Source organism: Durio zibethinus, chromosome 10 (genome assembly GCF_047325235.1).
Source record: "Durio zibethinus cultivar Kanyao isolate XHJ-2024 chromosome 10, ASM4732523v1, whole genome shotgun sequence".
NCBI lineage: Eukaryota > Viridiplantae > Streptophyta > Magnoliopsida > Malvales > Malvaceae > Durio > Durio zibethinus.
The window spans coordinates 4,381,244-4,408,148 of record NC_143171.1 but is presented as its reverse complement, the minus strand read 5'-3'; the positions used below and the strand labels follow the sequence as shown (position 1 = coordinate 4,408,148).

Below are 26,905 nucleotides of genomic sequence, written 5' to 3'. Positions count from 1 at the left end.
GAATTGCCTCTCTTGCAGACCCCAAAGCGTCCTAACAAGCAATCCACCATTGCCAGCACGAGGGCCATTTGTAGAAGTGAAAGAAAAGAGTATAAAAGAATAACAAGAGAACCCCCTGAGGTACTGCAGAAACAGCCAGACCTAAACTATATTGATCAGAAACTATCTCTTTCAGCTAAAAAAAAGGGGTTAAAGAGAGACTCAGAGCTTGTATATTGCAGCTGAAAAAAAGATGGGGGGTCAAGGGATTGAGTGATTGAGATTGCCGTCTTTTTCTTGGCTTTTCTCATGATAAAATAGAAGTAGTTGTTAATCATTCACTTTAAAATCCATTGGTAAGTCCTCATCACGTACAGATGAGATAGAAGCCTACATAACAAGTTTCAGAAAGAGGAAGACAAGGATAGTAGAACAAAACCAAGCTCTAATAGTATGTTAAAATGTCCGGCTAATAACAAATGGATATATGTGATAATCCAACTTCAATATAAAATTATAGAAAACTTAAGATTCAGATACGGTATAACACAATTTTAGTGATAGTTTTGTTGGGATATTTTTAGATCGGTGAAACAAAATTTTCGGGCATCTTTGGGAAACGAATACATCTGATCTGTTAAGGAACAAAGAATAATCAAATGAACATCAGAATTATAATTAAAATTTTGAGATGCGCTCCAACATATAAATCAATGACTGTATGCTTTCCAATTTTTATGCATGAAGATATAATTGCATGGTGTTTTCTTTACTTGCGAGTTAAGTCTAACTATGTCAAGTGGCATACAAGTGGCTTTCTTAAATTTGTGTAGATTACTCTTGTGTGAGTCTGTTCTGACTTTATCTCGAGCATTAACTTCAAAGGGTCCAACAAGTTTCATCGTTATAGTTTTTAAAGATAATATTAGGAAATATTTTTAAATTATAATAAAACATTTAATGTGATATTTATATTTAAAAAATTTTAATATAATATTTGAATTATGAATTTATTAACTATTTGACGAGTTATTTGTGGTATCATTTAAAGTTAATCACATTAAATATAAATATAATAATAATTAATAAATTTATAATTTAAGTATCAATTAAAAACTTTTAAAATTTAAATAAAATACTATATATTTAATTATAATTTATAAGCCATTTGTGACATTAACCATAATTTTTATATGACAACGTATAGGTAGTAAAGCCTGGATTCTGATATCACCTAAGCTATGCTATTTACTGTTTCTGATATCAACAGACAACATGGCCTGGATTTTGGAAGCAGACGGTTAATAGATTCAATAAAGCTCGATGCAATCAAATTTGCTTACAAAGTTATTAAGATTGCTTACCTTCATTTCTTTAGGTTTCCTATATTCTTTTGTTATCTAATAACAAAAGAAGTATTAATTTCAAGTATGCTATCTGCAACGTTAACTTCTTTGAGTTTTTTTCAATACAAAAAAGATGAAATAGAACAGCATTTCGGAGGGTTAAAAGGGTTTATTTAGAAATAGATTACTGAGATAGAAGGGAGATGATAATGATTGAATTTTTCCCTTTCCTTCAGGAGTGTCAAGATAGTTGAATTTGACAAGGACGGGACAGTTGAAAAGTATGAAACAAAAACAGCAATCTAACCTTCCTGTAGGATTGTTAACCAGATTGTGGTAAGCAAATTGAGCACCTAAATTTTTTTGCTCTGTTGGATGGCATTTGCTCCCTTGGTAATCATTCTTGATTCATCAAAGACTCCAGTATTGGTTCATACCTTCTCTTAAAAGCCAATTTATAATGCCATCCTCTCAAAAGTAGATGATGCACTAAATCTTCAATCAAATGAATTTCTTCATCGTGGCCTTCAAAAGTCTACTTGTAATGTTAAGGCGATAGCTAATTCATTGATGCGTCATATGTGCTGATTGTCAAAATCATCCGATGTCTGTATTCGTACATGTATGAATACATCAATAAAGAGGAGCTTGAATCATCCTATTTGAAAAATAGACTATTATAGAACATTTAAAATTACATGTAAAATACAAATAAAATGATATCAGGAGGCTTCAAGCATCAACAAGAAAGAGAATGAGGAGGGGACACCAAGGCATCGCCAGGTTAAGAATCAGTGATAATCATCAATGAAAACCCATCATCCAAGCAACTTCAAATGATTTGACTACACCTATTTCCCAGAGCTTCTATTTAACTGGGCAAGAAAAAAAAAGGGAAAAGGGAGATTAGAAGACTGAAAATGTAAACAAAATATGAAAGTGCATTGATTGAGCAAAAGGCATACAAGTACAGATAATTTTTCTCCATTATTTTCAAACTGGAAACTTTACCTGCATCTCTCTAGCCATTGAAGGTAGCCACCTCTCCCCCCTAATCCTTTTCAGTTCTGCAATTCTATCTTCCTCTCTCTTTGCTTTTTCTTTTGCTGCTGCATCTTTAGCTTCTAGTCTAGCTAATGATCTCTGGCTTGCATGCATTGCTGCAGCCAATATATCTTGTCCATCCACAGCTACAGATTGCAGTTGTCGTCTAAACTGCATGCCACCATGATAGCTAAATATAAATTAAGAGGGTTTAATAAAGAGTAAAATGATAAAAAAAAAAAAAAAAACAATTAACAGCAAGAAAAGATATATCCAAACCACAAGCAGACCTTTTTTGAATTCTTATCAATCCCTCTTGCAGGAAGGATTTTTGGTCTCTTTCTGGGTCCTTGAATTTCATCTGATAGCAAACAAAAAACCTTCAACCTCAAATACAATAAGGTAGGGTAACTCTTCCGAGAGCCAGCTCAGATGAAAAAAGCAAATGCACATTCAATTGCAATATCAACACCAATCAATCAGAAATTACCAATTAATAGGATATCCAGTAATAACTGATCCAATTTCTACAAAAATGATAGCTTGAATCCATGAAAGACTTCGCATTAGTTTTCAAAATAGGCTGCATTTTTTCCCATTCACTAAAATCAGCATCTAGAATCAACTACTTGAGACCAATGTACTAGCAACAGAGACAAGGAAAAATAGGTTGAACAATGAAGATTGATATGTAGAACGTAAAACATTCTCCTAATCCCAGAAAGAGATGGCAATGAGTGAAAAATATACTCACCTACGTGGTCAAATACAATCCCAGGAGTGGAATTTTTAAATAATCGAACTCCACCTTCATTTACCATACTATCATCGTCTGGGACATTACTGACATCCTTCACTATCACTAGAGTCTTCTCTAACATGTCTTCCAAAAGCTTATGTGCCTGCTTATGGTTTTTATCAGTCAGCAAACAAAACGAGCCAGCATAAGGGTTCAAATTGAATGAAAAAAAAAAAGAATTAGAGACTATGAATTCCAGCTTCGACAGTTACTAAAATCGAGTCCTTTTAAGTTGCTGAACCTATTGAAATACCCTTCATTTAAGTTCCATAGAAGAAAATTAGACTTCCCGGTACCAAATTTGATGCCAACTTACGGGAAAAATGAGTCTTTCTTTATGTGAAATATCAAATCATTAGCTGGACTCGATATGAATCTAAAAGTTCATATTTTTGAAGTTGATATCCAAACCAACTATTTGCAAAATTACACAGATAAGCTAATGCCAAAAAAAACCAAAGATAGAAACATGGGAAAGCTTGGGAACCTTGATTTGGTAATGTTTAAGCTTCTGGGGTTGCTGCTTTTGTTTTTCTTCTTCATCATCATCATCTGTATCTGGGGTTGAATGTGAAACAACGTTGCTTCTTGTTTTTGTTGTTGATGCTGTGAAGCTGTTGGAGAAGGATTTATTGAAACCATTAGCGGCGAAAGTGGAGGTGGTGGCGGCGGCTATTGATTGTATGGCAGATTTCCACTCTGCATCTCCGTCTTCTTCCCCACTGCTGCTGCCGCTTCTGGTTGGACTTGGTCTTCCCATTGTAAAGCATATACAATAATCGCCGCTGGCATTTCATTTCCCTTTAATTGGTGCATTTAACCCCGTAGGAGAGTTTCATAATTGGGCTCTAGCCTGCTTGGTTTCATGTAGCCCAAGCCCGGATTTAAACATTGACAAAAAGGGCCTGATATTTGTTCTTTATAACTGTTTTGTTTTTAATTGAAGTCTGATCAGAGACTCGCAGTCAACGTTAAGGAATACAAAGAAAAGCCTAATTGTTTCAACTGGCTTCAAATGGGGCCGTAGTCGCCGGTTCAGAGGGTCGGTATCGGAACCGGCAAACTGAGAACTCACCTTCTCAAGCGGTCAAAAGTCAACCTCCCTCCATAAACCAATCCCTAATCAGATTCAATCGTAAACCCTCGCGATCTCGCCAAACTCAATTTCAATAAAATTCCAACAAAATAAAGCTATTGACAAACCAGGAACCCTATAATTGAATTGTCCAAGAGAAGCTCGCGAAGATGGGGAAGAAACAGCACAGCAAAGATCGAATGTTCATAACAAAGACGGAGTGGGCCACCAAGTGGGGCGGCGCTAAATCCAAAGAAAATCGCACCCCTTTCAGACGCCTCCCCTTCTATAGCTGCGCGTATGCTTCACTGGCGATTCCCACATTTGTTTATATCGTTACAAAATTCATGTTCATTTACTTTCAACATTTTAATTTTCTTTTTTTCATGGGTTTTCTTATTCAGACTTACATTTACGCCCTTTGAGTTGCCCTATGCGTGAAGGATGGCAGCGTCTTTGATTTAATGTTGGTATCTTTATATATTCATTTGTTACTACTTCTAAGCTTTCATTTTTAGTGTAATTTAGGGTTTCATTTTTATTGTTTTCTGGTGTAGGAATATAATTCCCTATATTAGGAAGTTCGGGAAGAATCCGGTTACTGGGGCTCTATTGAAGCTAGAGGATCTTATCAGTCTTACTTTCCACAAGAATTTTGAAGGTTAGAGCTATTTTATTAACGAATTCTTTTTTTTTTTTAGTAACATGAATGAAATGTAATACTTGAGCAGCCATATGATATTTTGCCATGGTCATGATTAAGCAAAGCATGTTGTAGATTTAGAAGTAAATTTTATAGAGCTTATATTAAAAAGTAATGCTTGTTTGAAATATTGTTTCCTTGTTGTACAAAATATAGTGTAATAAAGGTGTTGTTCCTTGTTGTATTTGTTTATTTGACTTATATAGATAACATTAATAGCTTTCTAGATTAGTTTATAAGGTGCATGAGATTAACGGAGGATGCATATTTTGCACGTGATAAAGCCATGTTATGCAAAACGAAATTTTGGTCTTCTATTCTTTACTTCACTTCTTATAACATTTTCAACAATGTTGAACTTTAGTGTGCACCTCTTCTTTTAGCTATGGCTTGCAAATTCTGGATGTTATACAGTTATCTTGGGTTTGAATTGCAAAAACAAAACTATGATATGAGTTGTTGCTTGTTATCTTTAGGGTTATTCTCATTTTCTCTAAAAACAAGTGTATGAAGAATGCAAGTTCTAACAGATGTTGGAGTTATTTCATGTTCTTTTATTAGTTTAATTAGTTGATGTCCTGCAGGACTAGAGTACACTTTATCTTTATTTAAATTTTGAGCTGAAAATAAGAAGTTGAAATTAGAGTTGGCTATTTAACGGCCTTTTTGTTCAGCGTCATAGTATCATTTTTGTTGGTTGTGTAATGACATCGTTTTTCCATTACCATGAAGTTGGTAGATTGGAGCGAAACTAGTTATTTCGGCTATAAATCCCTTGAAAATGAAGGATAATGGGTTGGGAAAGTGCATATGATAATAAATCTTATGTTTGTTATAGTGCTGAAATCATATCTTGTGAAATCATCTTTAACTAATTGAGAAATGGAATAAATATTTGAAATGCTCTTTGGTGGTAGTGTGCATAAGGGCTATGAATTCTCATGGTTAATAGATTTAAACCTTGTCATAATAGTCTTGGTCTTCTTATTAATGTTGTCATATTGATTATATTGTTGCAATTTGGTAAAAGTGCTGTGCATAAACAATGTTCATTAGGATCACTTTCTTGTTTTATGTGCAGCCTTGTAGGTATACTGATCGCTTTTCTTTTTTATTTCACATTTTTTAAGAATTTAGTTTATTTTGGAGGTCTAGTCTTTGCAAGTTTGGTTTACTTCCATGCCTTAAGGATATTAAAATGGTTCCTTACCTCAATGCAGGAGAGTATCATTGTCCTGTGCTGAACAAAGTTTATACCGAGTACACACACATAGTTGCTGTGAAGACTTCGGGAAATGTGTTCTGTTATGAGGTTTAGTTTATTATTTATTGTCAAGGTTATGGTCACATGTGTTAAAGCACAATAATATTGTTCCTTTTTCTTTTTTTTTCTATTGTAGGCAATTAAAGAATTAAATATCAAGACCAAATGTTGGAGAGAGCTTCTCACAGATGAACCTTTCACTAAGGAAGATATCATTGCAATTCGGGTAAGTGGTACATTTAATTTATATTCCTTTTATCTCTGATTGATGCATATTTTAATTGTTTTGCCAGCATTACATTATGATTATAAGTTGGTTCTTGTTTTGCTGGTCATATTCTGCAGAATCCTAACGCACTTGACAGTAAGGTTACCCTGGATTTTGATCATGTCAAAAATAGTTTGAAGGTTGATGATGAAGGTATTGTATTTGTAGCTGTTTTGGCTCTGCTTGCTGGTAGGATTAGCTATGTCCAACCCTCCTTTTTCATGGTCTTATTTCTCATATAATCTCTTTGCAGAACTAAAGAAAATGAGTTCAGATCCAACTTATAACATAAATGTTGCTAGGGATATCAAGCATATGCTAGCGGAGCTCGGAACAGATAAAGCAAAGCAAACTGCTCTGCTTGGAGGTGGTGGCAACAAGGCTCAAAATGAGAGAGCTGCTACTTTTGCTGCCATTTTGGCTGCAATGTCTCACATCAAAGAGGCTTCAAAGTCAGATGCAAATGGAGAGAGTAAAACTCAACCTGCATTTAGTATTGTAGATGCTGCATCTGCTTCAGTACATGGAAGAAGTGCAGTGCAGCAAAAGCTGCATGAAGTGATAAAACTGCTTCTCAGATAGCTATGCACATGGCTGGAGAGAGGGCACCTGTGAATGCTAAGCTGGTAAATTCCTTGTTTTCTTGGCTTTGCTTTCGGACATCACATTTATCATAGAGCCCCATCCCAAACTAGTGCCTAGTTTGAAGGTTAATATCTTTTATTCAAACAGGATATTTTATCATGGTTTGAGTTTCTACCTCATTCTGTGTGCTGGTTGTTCTTTAGAGACGTTTGGTATTGATTTGTTGATTAGACATTCTGATGGTAACGACTTGTGATAACTATCATTCTATTATCAATCAATTGATAGTGGTAAGCTTATGTGAGAGTTGGTATATTAATTATATAGAAAGTGGAAAAGGATAATTCTTGATGAAGATGGTCATGGCTTTAGATTCTTAGTCATCATTTTAGATCAATGATGGGTTTTTAGCATGCAGAAAATGCCAGAAGATATCTCTAAAGAATGAGCCTTGGTCAGTGTTAACATTGGATTGTTTATCAGATGAAGAGCTGTTTTACAACCGGTGCTGCTTCACGATCCTTTACTTCTACCTCTTATGATCCTGTCAACAAAAATAAATTTGAGTTTGTTAAAGTTGAAAAAAATTCCATAAAGAAAGGTTATGTTCAGCTGCATACAACACATGGTGATTTGAACATTGAGCTACACTGTGATATAACTCCAAGGACATGTAAGAACTTCATCCCTCTTTGTGAACGTGGTTATTACAATGGAGTGGCCTTCTATAGAAACATTCAGTATTGTTACAATTGCTCAGTTCAAATTCTATCTTCTGTTTTCATTACTTGGCTTAATAGTTTGACTCATACTGATGAATTTATTGTTTCTGGTGTCTAGGAATTTTATGATTCAAGGCGGTGATCCAACTGGTACTGGGAGAGGAGGTGAATCTATATGGGGAAAGCCTTTTAAAGATGAACTGAACTCTAAGTTGCTTCATTCAGGAAGAGGTGTTGTTAGTATGGCAAACAGTGGCCCTCATGTAAACGGTTCCCAGTTTTTCATCCTCTTCAAATCTGCAAATCATTTAAACTTCAAACATATGGTTTTTGCTGGAGTTGTTGGTGGCTTGACCACACTATCTGCTATGGAGAAGGTTCCCCTGGATGACAATGACCGACCTCTGGTGAGTTTTGATGTTTTCTTTCCATAATTAGTGATTTTTCTAGTTTGTGTGTTTCCCATTATAGCACGTGCTTAATGTCATTGACATGGTTGATTGCTTCTTTAATACAAATGCAAGTTCCCTGCCTCTTCTTTGTAGTATCTAAGTATCTTTATTGTTCGAAGGATTGGCTTCTAGGATAATTTCGGTTCCAAGCCTAATTTCTGTGTGTTTTCCTCTGTTGCTTGTGCAGGAGGAGATTAAAATAATTAGTGTCACAATATTTGTGGATCCGTACTTGGAACATGATGGATAGGAAGAGGAAGAGGAGGGGGAAGGTGAAAAGACTGCTGAGGATGAAGACAATGTTAGTTTTGGACCCCCTGATCCTGAGAATCCTGGATTTTAGTTTTCCTTTTTTTTTTCCCAATTTATATTTCTGCTTTACAACTGATGATTTGGGCCTTTTCTTTGAATTCCAGGATAAGGTTGGGTCTTGGTATAGCAATCCAGGAACAGGAACAGCAGAATCGGGAGCTGTGGGTGGTGGTGGTGTTGCAAAGTACTTGAGGGCTAGGAATACTCAAAGTGAGTCTGCTGCTGTTGATACCATTCTAACAGCAATTTCTGTAACAAAGAAAAGGAAAGTTTGGCGGGACAATTTAAAGATTTTTCTGCTTGGTGAGTTTCCTTAATGCTGTACAATCCTTTTAAATGATACAAAATGTGCTTTGGAGCTTGGAAGCAAGGGATGCTCAAACTTGAATTCGCCATTTAATGCTGCTCTGACAAGAACCACTTTAGCAAAAATATGGGGGTGAAAGAGTCAATAGCAGAAGGATTTTTTTTTTTTTTTTCCTTCTCGGTAAGAATTTTGCCCAAGCTTGTAACTATGCTTATGAAGAGTGGATATGCTGGTAGAGGTAGTGTAAGTCACCATGGTGAAATATATTTCCAAGGTGGTGAAAAGAGGAGGAATGAAAAACCCGCATCATTCCTTTCCATTTATAATTTAGGCTGTGTAAAAAAAGTTGTATGGAATACAGGTCAGAAAAATTTTTTGGTTCTCATAAGATAACTTCATTCCTGTTTTTCAATTATAAGAAACAGATTTTTTCCAAATGATCTCTCTCTTTCTCTGAACTGTGGCTCCCATGAAATTACATGTTTTTGGCACTTCTATCTGGTTTCTTTTCCATCCTGTACCAATTTTTGCTTCCTGACCAGTTACTTTCAAAGTGCTGGTGTTTGGACCCAAAATTGGTTGCCTGTTTTCGATCATGCATGTGAAATACTTGCCTCACTGCTCTGGCATTTTTTGGGATGTGCCTTGTATATAGCCTGCTGTAAAGAGCACCGGTTCACTTGCATTCATAAAATTGCCTGCGCAATTGGGTCACAAGCAATGCAGGCTCCACCGATGCTCATTCTCACAAACCAGGTAGTCTTTGACACACAGCATGCTTGCCACATGCAGATTAATTGCTTTTGACTGGTTCTGCACAGGTTCAGATGTCAGGTAAGCGTGACTGTCTTTTATCAATTTTCCATGTATGTGTTGTATTTTAGTATTTGCATATATAGGAGTTTTCCTTGATAATATGATTGAATCTGCCGTACTGCCTGCTGCTTTCTTATACCATCTATTCTGTACTACAGAATGATGGTACCTGAACTTATGGAATGAGTTGAACCTTTGTTGAACTCCACACTGACTGGTCAGGATTGAAGTTCCTTTTGTATCTTTTATTTGGTAAGGATGCTTGCAAAATGCATTATTTGGACCCTTTTACATGAAACACACAATTTATAGACAATTATGCTGTAAACTCAAGGTCCTGCCATATTTTTTCCTCGAAGCTGTAAAGAATATTCCTAGTGTAGCGTTGTGACCTTTAACCATCCTGTGGTTAAATGCTGCCGTTATTGGCCTTACAATCAGTTGCACGTTAAGATTATTTTTAATGTTAAAACTGTGAGTCCATAAGGCATTGATTAGCCACATCCTCCGCATCAAAGCCATTGCCTGTTTTCTCAGGCCGAATGGCGCAGCAGGGATTGGGGTGCCGAGTCTCATTTCTAGTAAGTTGGATTTGGTGCTGCTATTGTACTACAAAGCACTACAGCAAATACAGTGGAAAATAGGTCATCCTAAAATCTATCAAAGCTATGAGGTTTGTGCGTTTAAAAGAAAAAGGAAAAGATCCCTGGCCTAAGGCCAGACACTCATTTTGTCTGACACCTTAGTGTTGCATTTCCAAAGAACTTCTTATGTTTTCTCCATTGCTATCCACTCAAAAAAATCTTTGCTCACTGCTCTGCATCAAGAACAAGAGGAGACAATATGATTATACAGCACACATTGGTGGCCCACCTCGACAAAACAGGTCATTTTGGTCATTCAGTGGGAGAGGATTTTGGATGTTTCCAATTGACGTTATCTTCCCCATATTAGTTATGCTGTACAAAGCAAAATCACTTTTGAGAATGAATGGCTTTTCTATCTCGTAGAACAGCTAGAAATAGCCATTATGGACCACTTCTCTTTGGTGATATTGCTAGCAAATGTTTATTTCCAACTTAAAATGTCATTCTCGACGTTGTCTAACTACAACTTCGTTAGCCGATTCATAGCTTTTTGGGACAAAATATTCAGTTTCTAACTGGAAAACCTCTTTACAGGAAATGATTGTCAACTTTCGGTGAAAGCTTGAAATCTATCAATGCTGTAACTAGGTTGGGTCTTGAACAGATTCGATACCTGTAAGGGAAAAATCTTAACCCCACCCCTCCCAAGTCTGTTTAATTATCTCCAAATGTCATTTATAAGAGATCGGAATTTGAAAATTAAGAAAATGATTATAAGTATTAAAATTAAAATTTAAAATTTATTGAATATTATTTTTTAAAGACGGTTGTTTAAATCAATTAAGTTAAATTGTAGGTTTAATTTGGTCAACCTTTTAAGATTTGATGGCAACAGGGACTTTGTTATATAATTATGTAGATTTTTAACTCAAAACTTGTTTCTATAATTGTTACAGGTCTCCACTAAATCAGTTTTGCTTAAAAAATGTTTAAAACTGTAACAGGAAATAAATGATGGAAAAATATTTTCAGTTGACCTCGAGTTAGTGTAGGTAAGGGACATCATATATACTAGTGATCTTTTCACAAAGTTGAAAAGAAATTTTATTAGTCGTGATTATTATTTTATACAATAATGCTAACTTAGTAAGAAAATTTTCATAAATTTATTAAATAAAACGTTTTTTACTTAGATCGAAAGATAAGTGTAAGATATATAGATATATGTTTGATATGAGTGTGTTTAAATATTTATATATATATATATATATATATATATATAAAGGATTGAGTTTTTATGTTCATATCCATTGAAAATGTCAAATGTAAATATTTTTAAAAAAATGAAGAGTTGATGCTGTCGGAGTAATATAGAATGAAACATCACTTATACAGATATTTACTTTGTCAATGGTGAATATAATAATAATAATGACTCATGTATATCATGTACTATTCTATAATCCATCCCTAACATATGATTCTGTCTAATATTAACTTGCACATGTAATATCCATGTCAAACTGATGCGTTCCTTTCTGCTTTTGTTAATGGATTATTTTCTAGACTTCTCTTTTTCAGTTTCTGATGAACAATGAATATGTCAATTCAGAGTTCATCCTTCAAGCTGTCTTCAATTGAAAGTAACTTGAGTAGTCTTCAGAAGGAGAAAGCTGATTTTTTTCGCTCTAAAGCTGATTTCAACAACTTTAAAGAGGCACAAATTAGAAACTCCTATGCCTTTTTTTTTTTTTCTCAATTGGTACTTTTCTACAGTATTAATTGAAAAGTTTTATTTCTCGTGAGATTATGGGCAAAAATTTGGTGAACAAACACTAAATTATTAATCCAACAGGTAGGGCCTCCTTAACATCATCGAACAGAGAAAAAAATAAAAAAGTAATTTCTAATCAAAGAGATTAGTTGCAAAAGAAAAGTCAGGGAAAGGGAAAGGTGAGGGCGGGGGGTGGGGTTCCAATTGCAACTACAGCTTTGTGACTATTGGCCTAATGGTGTCCTGCCATGTCAGGCAAAATCCATCCCCATCTCTATTTTTGCAGGTCCACTAAAGTTCTCTTTGGCAATGCCATGTGTCGGGTACAAACACTTTTCTGATATGGTCACCATCATGGTGGGGTTAATGTTTGTACAAACCCATGAGGAAAGTATGTTCCAGTGAGGAAAAAAAAAAAAAAAAAAAACTGATTGACAAACTCTGAAGCATGTCTTTCTGCTATCACAATTACTTTCTTTGTTTTTTGTTTTTTTTCTCAAATTTTAATTCTTCTTTTATTAACGCAAGACTTTGTTTTTGCTTTTCACCTTATTAATTCAACAATCACCCTTCTTTCTTTTTATGCGATTTGATTGAGTGATAAAGAAAATAAGATATGTAACTCTCGATCATTTAATTCTATAATTGATATATAATTTTTTTTATTTAAAAGTAAGATTCGAATATAATATCCTAAATAAATATTTTTGTAAGAAATAATAAGTTGACAGTACATTCCCAATCCTTCCAAAGCAAAATTCAAGCTATTGACTTGATAAATCAAGCATTACTCCCTCAGTGATGAAGTTATACAAATTTGAGATTCAATCTATGGGACCTGCTCTCTGGGGTTGAAGGATTTGAAAAAGAAAAGATGTTATGTTACAATACACAAAGAAAGGAGGAACTTGCAAAGTCTTTGTCTTACGTGTTTTAGTTTTCTGATGAACAATGAATATATATTTTATTATATATTTTTTAATAATTGATCTTAATAAATTTAAAAGATGAGAGAAACAAATCTAAAAAAAAAATTAATTTAATTTTTTAAATTTATTAAAATTAATAATTAAAAAATTTTATATTGATATAAATTAATCTTTCTTCCTATATATATATATATATATCTCTCTATATATATATATATATAATTAGCTTTGACGATGAAAAGATGTGATCGGAGTATTTCAGAGTTTAAAAGATAAATTTATCTTTTCACAACAAAAGGTGAGTCAGCAGGAGCTGTCACATGACGAGCCGATCTTATTTATCGAAATTAACCTCAACAATGCCTGTACAATATCCCATCTAATATGAACATGGCCACGCTAATGTACCTCCCAACGTTGGAAAACGACGCACCATGTCGGCACGGGTCAGGCCACATCGGCTCGACGCCCGCTTCCTCAGAACGGATCATCCTAGCCCAATCATGCCTCCCAATAGGTATAAATTACCCCTTTTTCATTCCGCATAAAGAGATCTTGCTCTTTCAATATATCTCTTCATTCTTCACTATTTCCTTTTTTTTCTTTTTCGAACGTCGAAACAATTCTTCCAACAATTGCTTCTAGTTGACTTTCGCTTTGTGATTTCTAAGTTTCTGCCTTCCTGACCGAGCTTGGCACATACAGATTGGAAATTTGAAACATTTCAGCTGGAGAAATATACTTTCATTCTCGAGAATTGAGTCTCCAAAACTACCCTTTTCTTTACCCTATATGCAAACTCCATGACTGTTGGGTACACATATCTGGATTGGAACGTAGGAGAAATTTGTGCACTCTGCCTGCCCTTGTCTGTGACCATCCTCTTGACTAGGGACAAAGAGTCCAAGCAGGAATTTTCCTAATGATTATTGAAGAAAATCGAGGACAAAGAACAATCCATGAGAATATATCTACAGCAAAATAAATGCACAGCCAGCTACCTTGACATTTGAATTAAAAAAAAAAAAAAGAGTACTAACCTAAGCTGAGCTAGTATAGTATTTTGCTGTCCCCTGAAAACCAAAGATAAGGACAATACCAGGAACCCTCCAACAAAAACATAATATAATCTCTCAAGTTTCAACCATTGATTCAAGAGAATTATGTGAATCATGACTGAATGTTATAATGCTAAGACTTGGCAAGTGCCAACCAAACAAAGATTATGTTTCTAGATAGAATTAAGATTGTGCTTGAATTAAGACAGCAAGGTGAAGACAATATAATTATTAGCGGATTCAATTTGACGAAGGAGTGCAATCATTGGGGGAAGCAACTTGGCTAGCAAGAAAACTTAGAAGAGATTGCTCAATTGAATTGTAAGATTTTTGGGGCAGTGCTGACATGGAAGAGAGGGGTATAGTTTTGGATTTTGGTGTTCTAGTGAAATGGACTAGCTAGAGCGTTAGTATGTGAAGTTGATTAAGGTTTGTGATTTATAAACTATTTGATAATATGAGGAGTGTGGGGGGTGAAAAGAAAAAAAAGGAAGGGAGAGCATGCTGGATGCCCTAGGGAAGGGCACAGTTTGGCAATAGAATAGAGTATTATTGTATGACAAATAAATTGATGTATGGGCTGGGATAATGTAATAGTATAGAAAAGGAAAAAGTAGCAAGAATTTGGCAGGGTTTGGAAAGGGATTAGGAGGCAAGAAATGTGAATGGCTTGTGTTGCGGATGATGGTGATGCACGCCGGCAGCTTTACTCTTCCACCTCTCTCTAACTCAATTGGCACGCCTGCTCCCACTATAACCTAAACATTTTAACACACTCTCTCTCTCTCTCTCTCCCTCTCAATGAAAAGCTATCCCACTAAGCCCATTTGGTGATATCGACCCTGTGTTATCTTTTTCTCAATCTCTTTCATCTTTTGTCAGACAGAAATTCTATTCCTAAAACACCAGCTAGCTAGACCATACCACCTTCCAAGTTTTACCTGAAAGCCCCATATTAGTCAATTCCCCCATGAATTTTTTTTAGAAAAAAGCACACCCTAAAAGTATAGGCCATACCAGAAAAGAACCCCAGCCCCTAACCCCACCTCCATTTTTCTCATCGATTACACAAAAAGAAACCACATTTTGTACTCATAAAATTGGATTCCCAAACCTTTTGCTTTCTTTATCTAATTGTATTTACAAAACACAAACAGTAAAATCCAGTTTTAAGATCCCCTCCTTTAATCATAATCTCTATATCCCATGATCTAGTAGTACTGTTAAAAACAGAAGCTCATCACCCATCTCTTCAAACACCCCTCCCAACAGCCTCAATTCAAAGTTTATTGATGTGGGTCTCTTGTTATTTGGTATTAGATGGATACCTTGTTTAGACTTGTGAGCCTCCAATCATCCGATCAATCTTTCAACTCTAGCAGAACTTCTAGCAGCTCTAGATCCCCTAGACAAAACCATCACTACCAACAAGAAGACGAAGGATGCTACAACTTTTACATGGATGAAGAAGACTTCTCTTCGTCTTCTTCTAAACACTACTATCCTTATCATCATCAACAACAACAACAACACCAAACCCACCCTTCCACCACCACCACAACTCCCACAACCACCACCACAAACATATCTACCCCCACCACTCACCATGCTTTTGAGACTTCTGACTTCTCTACTAATTTCTCCCCTTCTCGTGACCTAAACTTTGATTTCTCCGGCAAGTGGGCTACTGATCTCCTCCTGGAAACAGCAACCGCTTTTGCTGATCGAAACAGCGGACGTGTTCAACAACTCATGTGGATGCTTAACGAGCTTAGCTCACCCTATGGTGACACCGACCAAAAACTCGGTTCTTACTTTCTTCAAGCCTTGTTTAGCCGCATGACTGACTCTGGTGAGCGTTGCTATCGAACCTTAGCCTCAGTATCTGAGAAAACCTGTTCTTTCGAGTCAACAAGGAAGATGGTATTGAAGTTTCAAGAGGTAAGTCCTTGGACTACTTTTGGTCACGTTGCTTGTAATGGTGCAATCATGGAAGCTTTCGATGGTGAAAGCAACTTACATATAATTGATATCAGCAACACTTATTGCACCCAATGGCCTACTTTGCTTGAAGCCCTAGCTACCCGTACAGATGAAACTCCACATTTAAGGCTAACCACCATCGTTGCTAGCAAAAACGGTGGCGTTTCAGGTACATCAGGAGCTGCGGCAGGAGGCTTAGCTGCAGTCCAAAAAGTAATGAAAGAAATAGGAAACCGAATGGAAAAGTTTGCTAGGCTTATGGGAGTTCCCTTTAAATTCAATGTGATACACCATGCTGGTGATTTATGTGACTTAGATTTATCAGAACTTGATATCAAAGAAGAGGAAGCCTTAGCCATAAACTGTATTGGCACATTACATTCGATCACAGCGGTTGATAATCGTAGAGATATTATGATATCGAATTTCGGGAGATTGCAGCCAAGGATAATCACTGTCGTCGAAGAAGAAGCTGAACTTGACGTTGGGGTTGATGGGTTGGAGTTTGTTACTGGTTTCCAAGAATGTTTAAGATGGTTTAGGGTTTACTTTGAAGCCTTGGATGAGAGTTTTGCTAGAACAAGCAATGAAAGGGTGATGCTGGAACGAGCAGCTGGTCGAGCCATAGTTGACTTGGTGGCTTGTCCACCATCCGAGTCCATCGAGAGGCGCGAGTTAGCCACGCGCTGGTCCAATCGGTTCCACGCAAGTGGGTTTAGCCCTTTGGTTTTGAGTGATGAAGTGTGTGGTGACGTACGCGCCTTGTTGAGAAGGTACAAGGAAGGTTGGTCAATGGCACAGTGTCCTGACGCCGGAATATTCTTGTCTTGGAAAGATCAGCCGGTAGTTTGGGCCAGTGCATGGCGGCCTTGACGACGGCGATAGGCGTTTTGTTTTTGCATGGGAGTGAGTGATTCACACGCGTGTTATGTTTTTCTTGCACGTGTAATGGGATTGGTATTTTAATGGGGTTGGTTAAATTACTTTGTGTTTTTGGAAGACAAAAAAAGGCAGATAGAAGGAAATGGGAATGCCAAAGAATTTGCTTTTGATCATTTGTAATAGGATTGGGAGTAAATTGATTTTCACTAACTATAATTAATCTTCGTCTTACCATTTTGTGGTTTTTTTTTTTATTATTGTATGGAAAAATAGGGTTATGGTGTTTTGATATAATCATCAAATATACGAAGAGGTTTATTATTATTATTTTTTGTTTAATTGAGACAATATTTAATATAATTGATTTATATGATTATCTTAAAAGACAACATTCGAGATTTAAAATTTAAAATTAAATATTTATAATTTCTTTCATTGTCTCATATTACATCATCCGTTGTATCAAAAAAATTTCCGCTATTTAATTACTCAAACAAATAATATATAGCATATATAAATATGTATATACGATTGAAGGCCAAATGAAATATGAGAATTTTTCTATTTATTTTCCGTTGCAATAAAAAATTGATGTTTCATTTCATGACTAATGGAAATGGATTTTTTGCATCATCGTATCATTTTGAGACTGAATCTTTCATCGATTATTCAAATGATGCCTTAATCAATACTATCTACTTAATTTGACTCGTAAACAAATGGCGAGCTGAAATTATCCCAAGACTTGTACACAATTAAGACAAAAAGAACCAGTTTTCATAGTTTAAACATAAGGTTGGTGTTGGCCTAAATAAAAAATCAGCAATGCTAAGTAATCTTTAAATCATTGATAATATATATATATATATAGGTCCAAAATTGAAATGGGGTTGGTATTTGGTGTACAAGAGTGATATCAGCTTAGGGTAATAATTAATTAATTTTGATAACTAAAAGAAGGTGTAATTAGAACTTTCAATTATATCCATCTAAGAACAAAAATGAATAGGTCTTTATCTAGTTTTGGGGCCGTCGAATCTTAGGACGGCCATTAGTTTAGGGGGTTGGGTTCCAATTGTGGGGAATCTTATAAAAAGGTGTTTAGTCATAAGTGGTATGCCATTGTCTTGGTGGCCAGCACATTTTTGTGTTGGTATGGTCTGAGCTAGACTCTCTTCCTTTGTTTATTTTTTTAATTATAAATGCACATTAAACTTTTTTTTTTCTCTTTTTCACTTTTGATTTTAGAAAGGGAAAGCTTCGGTATTGCCCAAATAAATTGGCCCCCACCATAACCTAAAAAATGCTTTCATGGTGGTGTAGCAACGTTAACAAGTAATTGCCTTTGGCCCACGCCAGAGTAGGAAGAAGAAGAAGATAAAAATAAATAAATAAATAAATTTTTATAGTGGGAACTTCTTTTTAGGGTTCACATCTTAATCTTTTGATGAGACTTGCCCCCTCGCATTTCATCTTAATTTATTTTTATTTGTGTTAATGCCTTGTTTTAAATATCTTTTTCTTTCTTTTGCTTTTAAAGTCAATAATAGTAATATTTTGTATGCAACTTGTTTACGTGTATTCTCATCCAAGATATGTGTGTGTTTTTTATTTCAAAAGAGAGTCGGTCCATCCTTCCTTTAGCTTAAGCTTTGAATTGCTTTTTGTCGTTGACATATGACTCTCTCTTTGGACTCAATATTATGGCCAAACTTCAAATTGTAACATGTTTAAAAATGATTATTGAATAAATTTCTTAAATGCCTTAAGCTCCATTTTGATTGGATGGACGGTGAAAAAAAAACTAAAAATGGATGAAATTTGTACTATTAAATAATATAATCTAGTGGAACAAAGCCTTGTCTGCAAATAAATTTCAATGGAATATACCATTTTGACTAGAATTAGTTGAACTTTATGATCATGATTTAAATCTAGGAGGTAGGCTTATTGGGGAGTTAGGGAACATTCCCATAGGAGTTGTCTAATCAATCCAATGGAGTAAAAGCCAATGTAGGAATTAATAATGCAAACATAGCGACAATTTTCTTTATTGAATTAAGCTTCAATATTTTTATATTTCCTTGAAAACCCTAATTTATAAGCCTAGTTTAGGTTAATCTATATGATTTAAATTTTCTTTTAATTCTAACTACTTGATGGAAGAAAATATATTTGATTGCCGATCAAACTGTATGTACCCAAAAGGTCAATTTACTCGAAATTTATTTTATTTCTTATAAAAAAGGGCTTTAATTTAAGTTTTTGGGACAGTGATGGGCCAGCAGGATATGAACTAGCTATGGGTGGAAGGGTAGGCCCTCAAGCTTTTGGGAGTAGGGGACCTAACCTTTTTTTGTTTTTGGTAGGACAACATTGTCATCGTAAATTATGGTCCCAAATCACTGTCAAAGACTCCCAATTGTTCTCTCTTCTTTTTTTTTTGTCCTCTCAAGTTTCAAAGAAAATTTCACTTGCTTAGAAGGTAGCACTAGGAAATTTTTTTCAGAAGCAATTTGCTTATTTCCATGTGCCCCAAGCCCCCAAACAAGAATTGATACTTCAGATCTGAGTATATGGGCCTTTTCCTTTCGACCTCGGCAAACCGAATCATATTACTTACAACTATTGCATTATAATTAAGTAATTACAATTTAAAATTTTTAAATTTTACAGAAAAAATAGAAAGGCCAACATAAGGAACTGTGCGTAAATTATCAAGGAAAAAATATCTCAAAAGTCTCAAACAAATATTTATATTCTCTGTGAAAACTATAATCCTCAAATGCTAATATTTACTATTACCTACTGACAAACTTTGTAAGTTCACTGACAGTGCAGGAGATTTTGAACATGTACACCAAATTATTGAGGTGTGTGAGTTCAAAAAAGGCTTGGCAAATCAAAGAGACAACAATGCTAACCAGTGAAAGAATAGGTGAAGAGCCTTGATATACAATACTATAAAGCCATATATTTGACAAGAAGAAAAATGAGAATCAGTTGGACACTCTCCAACTCGGGGGAAGTCTCCACTTACGATGCCAATATATTGACACTCTTGGCCATAGTGGAAATCCGAAATTGAACTCAAGAGGCCGGTCAGCAGGACCCCTAACTATTAAAGGTAACCAGACATATCTCGAGTCCCTTAAATCAGCTGGATTCCATCGATCCGCCATGAAAATATACGAACCTGGAAACCCCGGCAAGGGAATCACAAATGTACTCTGCGCAAAAAAGGTTGCAAGTCGAAACATTTTGTTCCCTCCTAAGCATGGGTTTCCCATTGTCTCCCATGGCCCCATTATGGACTCAGCAGCATGGGCCAGTGCTTCATTTGGTGCCCATCCGGTGCAACCTGATGTGATCATGTAATAAGTCCCCTGGTACTTAAAGAGAGCTGGGGCTTCCCGGTGCTGCCCAACCAGAACCCTTCGCATATCAGGCTTCACGTCAAGATAATCTTCAGTTAGTGGTCCAATGTGAAGTTCACTATTGTCCTCGGATGAATAAATTAGATATGCTACACCATCGTCATCTTTGAAGATGGTCATGTCCCTGCTCTCGTATCCATGGGGCCTTTGGCTACGGAGATAATCAAAAGGACCCGTCGGGTAATCACTAACAGCAATACCAACAGCAGCTTTAGTGTAGTTGGCATCATCAATATGCATCCACATTACATACTTTCCTGTCTTCTCATTGTAAATAACTTTTGGCCGCTCCAACACATTGGATTTGTGGAGATCATGGGTTTCATTTGTCTCTTCTGCAGCCAACACAATGCCTTCATTTTTCCATGTCCACAAATCCTTGGAAGAATAGCAACCAACTCCTATGATGTCAACCTGATTACAAGGTAACCAAACAATTCAATGAAACCTTCTCAGAACTAAAGAGTTAGATATGCAATCAAATGTTAAAATAAGATTGTATTCCTGAAAGGCTTTAATAGGTGCTAAAAATGAGGACAATATAGTGAAGGCACAATGATGGCCTGATGTCTTACATGTAAAGTATATCTACACACTTTTTTTTTTTTTTGTTTGGGGGAGAGGGGGGAGGGGGGAGAAGCTTCTACACATGCTAAACATAAAAAATAGGTGACAAAAGTCATCTCCTATGCATGTGAGTAAAGCTCAGAGTGGAAGAAGATTCTACCGGGAATGAATACTAATTATGCAGCATTTATCTTCCTTTGTCAGTCCCTGGGGTTGAACAACCAAAAAATGAAGTGGCTCAAAGATTTTCAATTTTTAACCACAATAGTCTGCTTAATCCAAAGATAATGGAGCTATATTGATATCTCTTTGGATTATTACTAAGAAGTTAGAGAAATGCTGCAACTGAACTACATCAATAGAGACAACCTCAATGACAAAGAATTGATTCTATTCCACTGTTTTAAAAACAACTACAAAGTTTATATAGAAATTTATCACTGTATCAAAACCATCACATACACCTACTTATGACTCAATCCCTACCAGGAGCTAGGCAGAATATATAATCTACATGATTTCAGTTAGAAATAATAATCTCAACATGTCTTCGTATTGCACTTAACATAAGTTAAAAAAATATACACACAGGATAAAGAAACTTCATTGCTACTAATATAAATAGGATAAAATAGCAAGTAAACAAGAGCTTATGAATATCAGAAGTGCTTCATCGGGCATAAAAGCATTAGTATTCCATGTCATTACACCTATATGACCATCTTTTTTTGTACACTCAAACCTTTAAACATTTAGAGATTGCACAGTGGGGCAGTTCTTGTATCTCAAGCATCATTGCAATTTAAAAAGAGATTGATAAAGATGACACCTTCCATTAGCTCATAACTCAAGCTTTTAGTTTACATGTATGAGTTTTTTTTTTAGCAAAAGAAAAAGGTTTAGCATCAATCAACCAAAAAGAAACAGAATGAATGCCAAGGACAGAGTCTCTACAATTTGGTTTAGTTTATTCCTCAGCATTCTAACTGAACCAAGATACTTAACTTTTCCACAAACCAAAACCGAGGAAGCCTAAATGCCAATTAAATCAAACTAAATAATTTGGCTTGGATCGAATTGATTTCATAGTGCATAAGCAGGCATCTTAATTGGGCTCAGGATTAAGCTTCTCCATTTCAAAATAAGTACCTTTTTGCAGTGAAAATATGCTTCTCTACACCAAAATTACTGTTACGTTCCAGATCACGGAATTGGAGATAACATAAGGATTTGGAAGATCATGAAGTTACGAAAGAAGGATTTGACAAAATACCAACAAAATTTATCTTTAGGTTTTAGTCCATAGTATTCTGGATTTGGATTCACTCATTTTATACTGAAAACAAGGGATTTCTATTGTAAGATACTAGTAAGCATGAAATGATACCCCAAAATACACTAATAATAGTGCAAATCATTCTAAGATAAACAGTTCAAAGTTTAGTACTTGCATTTAGGTAGTTTCTTATGTAAAGTTTAGTACTCTGAAGACAGAATTTGTAAGTCACCACCAAGGACAATATACCATTCACATTTTAGGAGGTCCTTATTAGTGATATTATAAATCATTTCAGCAATGAGGCACGGATGCCTAGTATACTTGTTTTACACTTTTATAGATATATCTTTATTCATTCTTCTTTCTTAGTATTTCTCTCCAATTTTCTAAGCATCATTTATATAAATCTCAGCTCTTTTTGTCAGAGTTTTCTTCAACTAGATCTGTCTCATCCTTCTATAACCCTTAAAACCCTTAGTCCTCAAATACTAATCACCCTAAAAAATCTTTTCCTCACAAAACAAATCCTATATCTTGTTTCTCTATGTTCTTTGGACTTGCCCCTGTGACAGAATGCAAGCAACATATTCTACAGTGACAACAAATACAGCAGCTATAAACCTACAGTTTTTTCACTGTTCAAGTACTAAACCCTAAAGTATTTTCCTCCAGACACAATAGATGCATTAAAACCCTAATTTATTAAGACTTAACTCATAAAAGCCACAAAAGTTGCCTTCTTAAATCTGCCCAATGTCAGGAAAATAACAAACCAGCATTAGATACTCAGTAATATTATACCAAGCTGAGCAAACAAGAGTACTGTGGTAGTTGAAGCATTAACCCTAGCTAGGGTGAAAGGCAGGTTGTTCAAGGGATACTGGCTACTCAGTCATTGAAGCATAACGACTAGTTCCATATTAGCAAAGCTGTAGTTGTAAATTAGATTATGTATTCAAAATGATAAACTTACTCGTGCTGCACCCTTTTTATGTGCATGGTAGGTGGGTCCATCTTTGTACTCTCCATACCAATAGTTTGTACTGGATCTTTCATCATATAGCATACCACCTCCATGAGCTTGAATAGGATTTCCTTCAGTATCCAACCAAATTCTCCCAGGATGATAGTAGTAGCTATCATTTCCTGGGTCCTTTAGTGGGTCTATGGCAGTTTTCATAGGTGGAAAGAATACATGGCGAAGCTGGGAATTCTCGTCAAGAAATTCATCAACCAGAGTGGTTGTTCGCTTGGGTCTTCGTTTAGCAGCACGTGGAGATCGTTTTCCCCTCGGAGGGGGAATTTGAATATTTTCCTCCTCCACCTGTTCAAGTTCACGGACTAGTGGATGACGACTCATATGCAATTGGATATCTCCACTCACTGCATTTCTACGACTAACAAGAGAGTACACTTGAAGCATAAGAAGAAACCCCACCAAGCTCCACAGCATAGCAGACATTGAGCATCTGTTCCCTACATTGAGAGGGAAAGCCGTTGATTTCCTGTATTTGTTCCTCACTCTCATATTCTCTTCCTTTTTTATCTCCAAGATAATGCTGCCATTAAGAAAATGCAACCTACGGAGATCCAATAAAAATGGGACCAAATATGAGTCACAACCATGCTAATCTACTCAAATCTCTTAATTTCATCAAAATTTAAGTACTTAAACAACGTGCACACCAATCCTATCGATTGGCTAGACTTAGATTGACTATCAATAGCAACCAAGTCCAGAACATGGCCAAAATGCACACCTTCAAGATTAGTATAGGCAATTATCAACTCCTAATAGAAAGAAAAGGACCACCTTGAAAGAACAAAATATTTATAATTGCATTAAGTTTAAGGTTTACCATCTACTCTACATGCACCATACATTAAATTCTAAACACCCTTTCATACTCAAATAAAAAAAATTATAAAGTTCATTATCAATGCAAACAAGGCAATTTCCATCGTTATCACCTCAAAATTATCAAACTTCTAAATTGTCATCTGTACATTATAAAAGCTAAAACCCCTATAGCAGATCCACAAAACATATGAAAAAAAACGAACTTAGAAGAAAACAATTAATACCCACAAAAAAAAAAAAAAAAGCAAAGAAAAGAAAGAGAAAACTTACCCGACAAAACTCTAGGAAAATTCCCAGTCCCAGATATGGGCATCTCTGCTTAACCCTTTCTTTAAAGTTCCAAAAACAAAACCAAGCAAATGATAGTCTGATAAAAAAACCCCAATTTGACACAGTTGCCAACAATCTTACTAAGAGAAAAGGAGTAAATTTTGACAAGAAGAAGAAGACAAAGCGAGGAGGAGTTGGGTAGTTTATGTCTGGTTTGTTTAAAATAAGATCTAAAGAAGGTTTTTATGAAGAAGAAGAAGAATAAGATTATGACTTTTGAACAAAGATTTTTTCCCTTTTTTTCTTTCACTCTATCTATTTCATCTATCTATCTTTTGTTTCTTTGTTCCTATCTCCTTTGTGCCAAGTTTTGAAACTTGGACTAAATGGTCTGATTTGTCTGTCATTTTCTCTCTTTCTTATGCCTTCGTTTCTACCCCATTCATCAGATCAAATGTTAGATTTTTTGCTGATGCAATGTAATCATAGTTTTTGTAACTTGATAGAATTTTGCTTTTGCTGTTGATGATTTTTTTAATTTTGGGAAATTAATTAAAATGTCTTACATGTAATTATTAAGTAATTAATAAGACCAACGGCTGTTCTATAATTGTTGATTTCAAAAACATCCAATGAGGTTTCGACAGTCAAAGACTTTGATGATTTATAGCTGTCCAACTTTCCTTATCAACGGACGAAGTTTTTCTTTCCTTAGAAAAATAGTAAAGAGGAAAAGAAAAGGAACAACATAAATTATTTCTATATATAAAGAAATCTTACCAAAATGAAAATTTAGTTAAAGTGTTTGATTAATGGATATTTTTATATTTTTTAAATATAATTAAATATTATTTTTTAAGTATTTGGATTTAAATTTTAGTATTTACATTGTGAATTATTTTATGAAAAAAGTTTACATAAAAATATTTTTAATAAATTAACTACTACAAGTTTTTTCCTTGATAAATTGAAGAAGTCTTTTAAAAATAACAAAAAAAAATCTATGTGATTAAACAGAAATTTTTTTTTTTAAATAAAGGAAATGAAAAGGGTTGGTCAATGGATTACTTGACAGCCTAAGTTGATATGGCATCTTTAGTTTTGATTAGTTGATCAAATTTTAGAACCAAACAATGGCTTTAGAATCACTAACAATACCTCTTAATGTGGTTGGTAGGGGACAAACATCTTTTTAAAAAGAAAATAATATTTTTATCCCCCAAAAAAAAAGCATAGTTTAGGCATGAAGATTTATTAATACTTATGAAATAGTATAATACGATGTAATTTAATACAAATATATGGGCTAAAAGAGTTGGCCATAAATTATTACCTAGAATGAGGACACGTATCTATGTTAATAATTAGTTTCTAAGTATTTTTTTTAATTGAATTTAAATTAAGGAGAAATCATGATTAATGACTAATAAAGACATGCTTGATCCTTAATTAAGGTAGCTTTCAATAGCGTTTAAGTGACATATTCATTGGTGTTATGCTTAATCCATTCTTTTGGCAGTAATACAAGAAGGAAAATTATAATTAACCAAATTTTTTAATGTATTTTCCTTTTTTTTTTCTTTCATAAACTCAGATAAATTACTAATATGTTTGCTCAATTAATCTCGCTTATCACAAAAGATTAGGTACGTGTTATTTTCCTTAATACAGAAAGTCACAAGTTCTGACAGCTTTGCATTTATTTATTTTGATGATCCTCTGTGAATTTATCAGAGTTTTTATAGTAGTTTTTAAAACCCCAACTCTCTGGCTGCAAGTCACTAGAAATGGCTGACAACATTTAAAATCATGGCCTGGCTTTAATTGTTACTTTAAACGTTTAAACCTAAAAGATTAGGCATCACATGCAAGAAATATAAATCATTGATTAATTAGAAATCTCAAGCTCAAATGATTCCTTCATTTTTGTTTTCAAGGTAAATTCTTATAAGATTAAGGTAATGTTGGATAAATATTAATAAAGGAAAAAAAAATAAAGTTTTTAAAAAGGAATGAAAGGATATATGTATTTTTTGTTTGAATAATTAAAATTAATAAAAAAAAATTTTTAATAATTATTATTTAGATAAATAGTAAAAAAGAAAGGAAATGATTCATTATTATAAATTTTTTTAATTATAATATTTTATTATATGTGATTTTAGAGTATTTTAAGATAATGATATATTTATTATCTTGTGTGATCTCATAATTGCTGCTATATCAATGATTTTTAATCAAGTGAAATTGAAAAATATTTTACAAACATGCATTGATGGATTTTTTTATCATTACCAAAATTTCAACACATTATCACTTTAGTGATATATTCATATAAAAACTATTAAATAAAAAAAATGCAATCACATAAAAACATTACATCTCATAATCTAAAAAATATATCTATTCATATTCAATTATTTATCAAAATTAAACCACCAAAAAATTATAAAAAAATTTTATATTGGAAGAAACATGTGAAGTTTGAAAAAAGAGATAGACTTTGAAAAAATTATACGAAGATAATTATGTAGTTTGATTTTTTTGACTAAATTTTTAATATTAATAAAAAGATAGATATAATAATCTTTTTATAAAAATAAAAT

At 34.5% G+C, this 26,905-nt stretch overlaps 2 protein-coding genes and 2 pseudogenes across 5 annotated transcripts; 2 read left to right on the top strand and 2 right to left on the bottom strand.

The window, feature by feature from the left end:
* Positions 1–1,864: 1,864 nt before the first annotated feature.
* LOC111291928 (uncharacterized) lies at positions 1,865–3,995 on the bottom strand. Of its 2 annotated transcripts, none has more exons than XM_089766507.1 (5): positions 3,656–3,995; positions 3,124–3,271; positions 2,660–2,730; positions 2,337–2,540; positions 1,865–1,933 (listed from the first exon to the last, which is right to left on the bottom strand). In XM_089766507.1, exons 1-5 carry the CDS (start codon positions 3,926–3,928, stop codon positions 1,901–1,903), a joined length of 729 nt encoding a protein of 242 aa, XP_089622633.1. In that variant the 5' UTR covers positions 3,929–3,995; the 3' UTR covers positions 1,865–1,900. The 2 variants fall into 2 exon arrangements, with proteins under 2 accessions (XP_089622633.1, XP_022739794.2); XM_022884059.2 differs by having other exon boundaries at positions 1,865–2,200; positions 3,656–3,984.
* Positions 3,996–4,278: 283 nt separating this feature from the next.
* Positions 4,279–9,968, top strand: LOC111291929 (peptidyl-prolyl cis-trans isomerase CYP65-like; annotated as a pseudogene). The gene is made up of 13 exons (XR_016345609.1): positions 4,279–4,541; positions 4,648–4,709; positions 4,801–4,904; positions 6,167–6,258; positions 6,347–6,436; positions 6,556–6,631; positions 6,732–7,104; positions 7,547–7,818; positions 7,901–8,192; positions 8,425–8,538; positions 8,654–8,852; positions 9,512–9,690; positions 9,831–9,968. The product of XR_016345609.1 is annotated as a peptidyl-prolyl cis-trans isomerase CYP65-like (transcript).
* Positions 9,969–15,107: 5,139 nt separating this feature from the next.
* On the top strand, positions 15,108–17,116 carry LOC111292533 (protein SHORT-ROOT pseudogene; annotated as a pseudogene). Its single transcript, XR_016345608.1, has one exon. The product of XR_016345608.1 is annotated as a protein SHORT-ROOT pseudogene (transcript).
* A 2,465-nt stretch (positions 17,117–19,581) lies between these two features.
* Positions 19,582–24,751, bottom strand: LOC111292600 (uncharacterized). Its single transcript, XM_022885041.2, has 3 exons — positions 24,300–24,751; positions 23,142–23,748; positions 19,582–20,736 (listed from the first exon to the last, which is right to left on the bottom strand). The coding sequence occupies exons 2-3, from the start codon at positions 23,694–23,696 to the stop codon at positions 19,885–19,887; spliced, it is 1,407 nt and encodes a 468-aa protein (XP_022740776.2). The 5' UTR covers positions 23,697–23,748; positions 24,300–24,751; the 3' UTR covers positions 19,582–19,884.
* Between the last annotated feature and the right edge of the window lie 2,154 nt (positions 24,752–26,905).